The sequence below is a fragment of the Ursus maritimus genome, unplaced genomic scaffold (assembly GCF_017311325.1).
Source record: "Ursus maritimus isolate PB19 unplaced genomic scaffold, ASM1731132v1 scaffold_15, whole genome shotgun sequence".
In the NCBI taxonomy this organism is placed as follows: Eukaryota; Metazoa; Chordata; class Mammalia; order Carnivora; family Ursidae; genus Ursus; species Ursus maritimus.
In genome coordinates this window covers 26,006,853-26,015,983 of record NW_024423897.1, presented here as the reverse complement: position 1 = coordinate 26,015,983, position 9,131 = coordinate 26,006,853, and the positions used below count along the sequence as shown (strand labels likewise).

The window sequence follows — 9,131 nt, the reverse complement described above, 5'->3', positions numbered from 1 at the left end:
GGAGGATGAAGTGACTCAGTAGGAGGCAGAAGAATGGCAGCAGGGGACTGTCAGCAGGCCACAGCAGCAGTCCAGGAGAAATGGAGTGCTGGCCTGGATAAGAGACGCAGCAGTGGGTCAGAGATCAAGACTCAAAAGTACTGGCTTCTTGACCACTACTTCTCACAACAAACTGAAATACACCGTGCTCCTAACATCATATCCAAAGGACAAAGCCATCCATAAAATCACAAAATACTTCACTCATTGACCATCTACTGTTACTTTCAAAGAAACCAGAACCCTTTTCATTTTGCTTCTCATTGAAAAACACCTAAATCATAAGAAATCAGAACTTCCTACTTCTGGGAGAGTATGTCTACCACAGGCATCCTTCCTCACATTTCAATTGCTTTCTCACTTTTTCCCCAACGCCCTTCCTCCATCTCTGTTCCTGCATAAGCCCTCATCCTGAACACCCACTTCTTTGTCTCCCTTTTGTCACACATTACTGGTGTAACATGAGACTATACTTCATTAAACTATCTTAACTTCTGGAGAAGAAAAAATCAAACTATGGTTAAAGACAGAGGTTTACCACATTTAATTTTAGTACTCTTGAAAAATGTGTGATTTAATCACCGGTTGCCCAAAAGCATTCTTTGTTTCTTTTCCAAGATGATGAGGATTCTTCATACATTTCCTGAAAAACAGAACCATAACAGGTATTCAAAACAGAGTGGCTTAATAAAGTCAACTCCACCTGAATAACTGAGGCAAATGAACATCACACCTATTTAAATCTGCCACTCTTCTAACAATCCAACAGACGTCTGTATGAGGCCCTAAGAGTAGAAAAATGAATAAATATGCTCCCTACACTTAAGGACTCCCAATCCAGTGGGAGAAACAACAGACAAGAAGACCTAACAAGACAAGGTACAACCACAGAATGGAATAAACAATTCCATTTGGAACCATGTCAGGAGACAGCCTGAGCAAGAAGGTCGTGCAGGGAAAATGGAAGATCTTTAGTTTTAAACATTTTTTTCCTTTCCAAACATATCTACTACTTCAACATTTCTAAACAAGCTTTTCTGTAGGCAGCAGGGGTATTTCCCTCGGTGTGAAATTAAGTGACCACCCTCAGAAGTTCCTAAGCGGGTTTGGGCTGCACCCTGCTGACAGCTGTGAGTGTGCCCCACCCACCTGCCTACCCCCTGCCTAGATCACCAGTGACCTCAAAGCCAGGTGGGAATAGAACCCCCACAACAATTTAGATACTTCTTGGAAGGGAGGGGAACAAGAATGTATAGCTCTTTCGTCTCACTCTCCTGTCAGACTCTATTTTTGAGGGACAGAAATCCAAATTCGACTTTCCTCTGAACACCTGTCTACCTGTCTCACCCTCCACAGGCAGAAAAGTAAATAGAAAGCTCAGCTCGTCCTCAAAGTATAAAAACGAGACGATGCCCCAACTCCTGCCCACTCTCACCCTGGAGGCCCACCCTCTCATCTACTTTCTACCGGCTGCCTGTCCCCTCTTCCTCTCTGGTAAAGAAAACCACCTCTGCCTCCCAGGCTCACAATTCAATGTAGAATGCTCTTCCTACTTCACTCTATTCAGGGAACCGCCTCATGTAGTCCATCAAAATTGCGGCAACTTTGTTCAGAGCAAAGCCGCCATCTATCTGAGCTTCACTAAGACAGTTTTCTCTCACATATCCTATCTTCAAATCTCAAAGTATCCCCTTATAAGAACGGGTTTCAGTTTTTACTCAGAAAATACAGTCACTGAATTTCACAGGCCCGGGGTCAGAGTCCCATTTGCTCATCTCCACCACTGAGGTGGTAGGATCCTAGGAAAGACTCACCCTCTGGTCCTCTGCTCTGGCCTTCTCATCTGAGCAGTTAATTCATTCCTCAGCTTTGCCACCAGCCAAAATGTTGTGGGCAATTCTAGACTCTTAAGTGCAATTAAGAGTTTGAAATTCAGAATAAGCCCACTGTTGTTATGACACCAGGGAAGAAATTAGGGAGTTGGGGCTTTTCATCCCTTAAAAAGGTCCTCTTTAACCAGAGATTTGCTTCTATTAATTGGTTTGATGTGTTGACAGAAAATGAGCTAGAATTTCCTATTTATATTTTAAAAATCCACTAACTATGCATTTTCTCCGAAGAGGCAATACTCCACCGTTTTCATTTCCTAAAAAGAAATTCTAGAATGTTCTTCATTCTTTTGCCTTCAGAAACTTTTTTTTTTAGCTATTGCATAAATAGCCGTGCATTTATGCCCACTCTCCAAAAGATATTCAAGGGAATTCTAATCCAAAAAAATGAACTCATGTATGAACCAATGGAACAGTCCCGACTAGGAATTCTAGTTGTTACCATCTATTGAGCCCTAATCTGTGCCACGCATTCTTTGGGGCATGTTCTTTTCATGTTTAACAAACCTTAGAAAGGAAATATTACATAAAAACCCTATTTCATAGATAAAGAAAACATGATTCTATAGTGAGAGAAGACCCATGAATACAAGCTCTATATGTAATCTTGTTCCTTATCTTTTAAAAATTTGTGACAAAAATCATATCCAAATGGCAAAAATAGGTATTTTCTTACCTTTTTCCATATGGGCACCTTGGCTTTTAAAGTATCAATGGCATAGCTCACAGCTTGGAGGGATGAAGCCCTATGGGCTGAGGACACAGCAATGATAATGCTTGCTTCTGACACTGGAACTAAGCTTTAACAAAATGAAGGAAAAAAAATGCCATTTCTTCTGAATCTAGTTAAAGAAGCTACTAAACAGATGAAAAAACAATTCCAGTAAAACATTCTTATAACTAAACATCCAGTTCTGTTATATAAACTTCCAGATTAGTTAAAAAAACAGTAATTGACCCCAACTGCACTCAGCAGAGGGGATGCTGAGGTTGTGGCTAACTGGTTAGCATCGATCCATTAAACCTGTCTGGTGGGCACTGAGAAAAACGCCTTTCACTGATTCTATCTGATTCAAACAAGGCACGGTGCCAGGAGTATAATGTAGAATTTAAAATATTAAACAGAAATATTAATAGAACTGATAAAATTGTTAATAAAATTAACATTATTAATAATAAAATAACAACTAATGGAAAATAATAGAATGGAGTCTCTATTGCTGGGTGCTTTTTTTTATTTTTTTAATAATTTTTGTTATATTAGTCACCATACAGTACATCTCCAGTTTTTGATGCAATGTTCCATGATTCATTGTTTGTGTATAACACCCAGTCCTCCATGCAATACGTACCCTCCTTAACACCCATCACCGGCCTATCCCAATTCCCCACCCCCCTCCCCTCTGAAGCCCTCAGTTTGTTTGCTGGGTGCTTTTTAAAGCGTGGAACTCCACTCTTCTTAGTGGTACGAAAAGGTAAACTAATCTAGTGACCTTCAAAGGCATTTACATAAAAAAAAAAAATAATCTAGTAATAACTTGTCATACAAACTGAGTCCAGATTATGAACCGATTCTTAAAAGGCCTTCAGGACTTTAGCACACATTAGCACAAGCTATCTGTGCTGGGGCCTTAGAGTTTGGGCACGTTTAGACTTTGTTGCAGCCTTAGAGTTTGGGCACGTTTGGACTTTGTTACAGCATCAGCCGCTCTCCAAATGTTACAATGTAACACCCAGAGTGTCTCCACTCTGTCTGCCAAAATAATACACAAACCTTCCTCTCATGGTAATACAGGATTCCTATGGAAGATTCCAGAATCAGAATCAGTACAAAGATGGAAAACAACTACAATTAACTTTTAAATTGCTAAAGAAAATCATACCCAAGTCTATGAAACACTGCTATGTGTTTGACTGGCCATTTCTGCCTAATGTCACTACAGATCTTTCTGATTTCATTTTCTGCCATCGGGAGATATGCTTCATATTCTAAGCTAATGACTTTTTTCCCTTCAAAGTTATTTCTTGTAGTCCCTAAAAAAAAAAAAAAAAAGAAAGAAAAGTATTAAAATAAGGTTTTTCCTTAAAATAGAAATAACACATTAATAGAAAAGAGGATTATTTTTGAATAGATAAGCAGCATGCCGATTTGTCTAAAAATTGCTCTCAAATTTTCTAAAAATAAAAACTCGGTTAGAAAAATAAAAAATAGGGCCTCCTGGGTGGCTAAGTAAGTTAAGCATCTGCCTTTGGCTCAGATCATGATCCCAGGGTCCTGGGATCGAGTCCCACATCAGGCTCTCTGCTCAGCGGGGAGCCTGCTTCTTCTTCCCCCTATACCTGCTGCTCCCCTGCTTGTGCTCTCTCTCTCCATCAAATAAATAAAATCTTTAAAAAAAATAAAAAAGAAAGAAAAAATAATTATCACAAAGATAAGGAAATAAAATGGCACTGATTAGGCAAGCATACCAAAAATACTCATAGGACAAACGAAGATGGGAAACATTACACTCCCAGAATTATCGCTGTTAGTATCATCACCACTTTTTCCCCCTCAATATTTGGAAAATACAGAATTCTCCCTGCTAATTACGACTTTTATCCTACTCTTTTAATGCCTTTAACATAGGTTAATTTGAAGATTACTAAAACAAAATGTGAACCAAAAAAATGTCTACCCACCACCACGGGTAATCTTGACTTACTGTTCTCAGTGGGCAACACTTGCTAATTTCTCTTGTCTTGTGCAGTCAACAGATACTGTGAAAATGACAACTCACCTACAAATAGGGATAATGCACCACAGAGTGGAGAAATCACCAACTGTGAGACTTCATCTATGGAGAGCTTCTCAGTAGTGAATTTTATTATATCTTTAGATTTCTCTTCAACTTCATTCAGATCTTCCCTAGAAGATATTAATAAACCTTAACATTGGTACTAGAGGCAAGACACCCAACTTACAGACTGCTTTTCAATTTATATTTTTTGTACATTAGATGGGCTAGAATGATAAAAATAAGCAAGTGTAAAATTTTACCAAAACTCAGCATGTTTATAAATATCCCTAATGACTCAAGCAGTCTATAAAAAGGAATTTACCCTTAACATGATCACTTAAAATGTAACCTCTCATGTGCCACTTTATTCCAAATTCTGGAATTGCTGCTCTTATCTCCCATCACCGTATAGGTCAGACAGCGACACCTCCATCCACAAGCACAGCGCCTCTAACCACTCTATTTCCGTGCACCACACCTAAACCAAAAAGAGGACAAGGAGAAGCAATGCTGACTCCACAGAAACTGGGCTCATTTTACAACTGGACATAATCCCAGTTAAGTAACTGAGGAAATAAGGAAATGAACTGCGTGCCTCTTGCCAGATGTCCTACAAAGCCCTTTGCCATGCACTTCTCATTTCAGTCATCAAGCATCTATTACATACTAAGAGACCAACCCCATGCACTAGACAAGGACCAGGGAACAAAAAACCTGGCTCCTGCCCTCAGGGCACCTACACTGGAATGGAAGAAACAAAGCAATAAAGAAAAATTATACATAGGGGTAACACAAACAGGGTTCTAAGACAGAGGATGGATGCTAGGGAAGGGGGCTGTGAAAGAGCATCGGGGAAAGCCTTTCTCAAGAGATAGTATTTAGAAGTGAGACCTGAAAGATAAACAAGCAGTCCTGTAAGGAAACAGGGGAACATGCTCCCAGGCAGAGACAGACGGAATGGCAAATGCAAAGCCTTTGGGACAAGAAAGACCAAGGTGTGCTCCAGAGCCTAAGGGGAGGCTGGAACCCAGGGTTCAAAGGAGGGAACAGATGGACTGAGACTGCGCACACAGGTGGGACTTTGCAAGATGAGGAGTCTGGATAGAATTATAAATCCTAAGGGATTTTATGCACATTGGGAAAGAAGGCTCAGAGGAGTTAAGGACTCATTCAAGGTGATTCCAATCAGGGAATCTCACTAAATGCAATGTTCTTTTCCCTGTACTTCCAGCTACTGAAAAGAAAGAAAAGCACAAATATTTACATTCCACATTCTAAGATGTTTCAACCTTCTGTACATGCCACCTAAGCTTCTTACAAGAACTTCATAGGTAACCCAAACATGGCCTATGCTCTATGAACTTGGAACCATACCAAATTCCTACAACTTGGTTCTATAAGGACATGGATTTTAAAACCACATTACAAATCCTGTCAAACACCTTCAAACAATACATAATGCTGTTTGACTCATCTTCCTAATCTTTCCAAAGAACACCTTTAATCTTCTCTCTCTCCCTCACATGTACACACACACACCTTTAATGGCAGCATACTATTTTCTGAATAAATTCCAAACTCAAAAAAAATGGCATTTTTCTAAAATCATGGTGAATGGTGACCAGTTTCCCAGTAAAACTGAGATACATATCTAACAAGAAATTCTGTTATTTCCAAATAGTAGGACTACGAAAGATCCAGTTTTATCAGCAAGATGGGCAATTTGCTTTGCAATATATATTCTTCACTCTGAGCAGGGGGGCAATGCCCTCCAGCAGAGAGGAGAAAAAAATTGGTGAAAAAAATTACGGGCATCCTTGATATGTTCCTTTCTTTAATGAAACCGAGGTTTTACGATTGAGTATGGTATTTACTCTTGATTTTGGAGAAAAGCTCTATCACATTAAGAAAGTTTTCTTTCATTCCTAACTTTAAAATTTTTTTTAATTAGGGATAATCGTTAATTTCTACATTATTTGTTCTTCAGTTGACAATAGAGCCTCAGTCTGTCTCTCAGACTATACTAAGAGATATTCTTATTCATCATCTTACAATAAAGACTATGCTGTTTGGGAAGATGCACTGGGTCCTAGAGCTACCTGCAACACAGCTATAATAATCAAGCATTTCTTTATACCTGGAAAATGGTAAGCTTTCGTGTTAGGCACAGTGATCTTTTTACTTCTTGGCTATGCAATTTTTCTACATTTCTCTGTACCCAGGACAGCTATTATCCTATATTAATAAACATGTTTGTGAAAAAGTACACAGAATCCAATAATCTGAATTCAAATGTTGGCTCTGCCACTTATTAGCCATGTGATCACAGACAAGTCTTTTAACTTCTCTGAATTTGTTTTCCTTTCTGCAAAATAGAAATATTAACACTCCAGCATCCAGCACTGTGCCTGACACATAATAAAATTTCAATAAACCATTTTAAGTGGAGCAAATGAACATGTCAAACTGACATACAATTAAACTGCTTATAAGAGAACAAATGTAGAGATGATACACAGGTATGTGTAAGTCTGTCTACATCAACTATTATAGCAAGAACTCTTTACTGGTGCACACGGACTTACAAAGAGTATATACTTAAAGCAAATCATGTACAAGTTATCATCTATGTGATCCTTTTCCACAAAATTGGTTAAGAAAAACATAGCTCACACACCCAAGTGGCTCCTGAGCACTACCCTCCACTAATGGGGGGGATAATGGCAATTTCATCTCCCGATTGAAGCTGGAGGAGTTGATCTCCAAGCTCGACATATTCTTGACGGACAGCAAATATCACCTGATTTCTGACATCAGCCAATCTGAAGGGGAAAAAAGTATAATTAGAAGTATCAATGTTGTGTTAGACCTCAAATCTCTTCAGCTGCAACTAAAAATACCACATTAAATATTACTTCATGAAGTACCACCTGCGAAGTTACTAATTAAACCAATTCATATTCTGCAGAGAAAGTACAATTCCCCTGAAGAACATATTCACCACAAAGAACACAGTAAACTGCTAACAACACTTCAATGAGTGTTGTGTCTCAGGGATTTAAACAACCCTCCCCAAAAAAAGACTAGATTATATACAACATTCAGACCAGTTCAAGAAAAGAGAGAGAGAGAGATTTCCAAATCAGCACATTCCCTCCCTAGAAGATCTTCTCAGTACACAAGTATACTAAGTGTATCTCAGAATTTCCCCACAAGACCAGTTGTCTCCCAATAGGTAAAAAGTTCAAGATAGAGCAGGACAGAGGCCCCACCCAATTTCATTGATTATCAGGGCACTTTAAAAGCAACTCAAAGGGCACCTGGATGGCTCACTCAGTTAAGTGCCCAACCCATGATTTCCACTCAAGTCACCATCTCCGGGTTGTGAGGTCGAGCTTCGAGTAGAGCTCCACACTGGGTGCAGAGCCTGCTTAAGATTCTCTTTCCCTAAAAAAAAGCGCAACTTAAAAGATAAGAAATGAAGAAATAGTTTTCCCATTAAACCCACATTGTGGAGTATCTTCTACCATGCACTAGGACTTCCCAGTTTAAAATCTATACAGACTTAAGTAATACAATTAAAATTCCTGGAACTCCTTCAAATAAGCCATAATTACACTTTGTTGCAAAAGAGACTTGAGGTAGGAACAATAGCAGTAAATTACAGATTTTCAAGAACCAGAAAAAATCAAATATTATGAATCCTCGATTCAGCAGTAGCTACAGTTTGTGAGCTTTCACTTTTCTTTTAATCTCAGAAATTTCTACTTTGAGTTCTCTAAAGAAGGGGCGGGACATAAAACTTAAAGCACAGGTTTTCAACCTAATTTGTAACAATTTCATTTAATTTTATAAAAATGCAGAACCCACATCAGTATTTTGTAAATTATTTGGCAGTATTCCAGCTCATTGTGGTTTTTTTTTTAGTAAAATTACTTTAAGAAATCTATGCATTTTTAGAAACCAGAATTTATTAGCAGTCCTGGAAAAATATGTCTACTTTTTTACATTAATAAAAATTAGCTTTTTTTCTCTAATCATTTACACATTTTTCAATGTTAAAAAGTGCTAATCATATGCATTCTGCAAATGTTTACCCAGGATGCCGCGCTTCTATCTCATTCCACAGCTGAAACGCTTTTATTTCTCGTGGCACAGAAATCGTCTCTGAGCGAATTCCTGCTATCTCAGCACTTTTTGCAAAATACAACACTTCAACCTGTAAAGGAGAGGAAATGCCTTTAACAATAACAGTAATATATTCTTTCCACTTACTTTAATCAAAGGCAAATTTTATGAGTTAGGGATAATTAAATCACACCAAAAAAATGTTAGTATAATTACAAGTTCAAAATTTCAAAACTCTTCGTTTTAAGCACAATTCAGACTAATTACCAAATGTTTAGTTTTATGAATGTATGAC

At 38.3% G+C, this 9,131-nt stretch overlaps 1 protein-coding gene across 1 annotated transcript; it reads right to left on the bottom strand.

Moving 5' to 3' along the window:
- Positions 1 to 568: 568 nt before the first annotated feature.
- MOCS2 (molybdenum cofactor synthesis 2) lies at positions 569 to 8,927 on the bottom strand. Its single transcript, XM_008692555.2, has 6 exons — positions 8,806 to 8,927; positions 7,386 to 7,530; positions 4,709 to 4,836; positions 3,812 to 3,962; positions 2,605 to 2,728; positions 569 to 682 (listed from the first exon to the last, which is right to left on the bottom strand). The coding sequence occupies exons 2-6, from the start codon at positions 7,481 to 7,483 to the stop codon at positions 614 to 616; spliced, it is 570 nt and encodes a 189-aa protein (XP_008690777.2). The 5' UTR covers positions 7,484 to 7,530; positions 8,806 to 8,927; the 3' UTR covers positions 569 to 613.
- Positions 8,928 to 9,131: the final 204 nt, after the last annotated feature.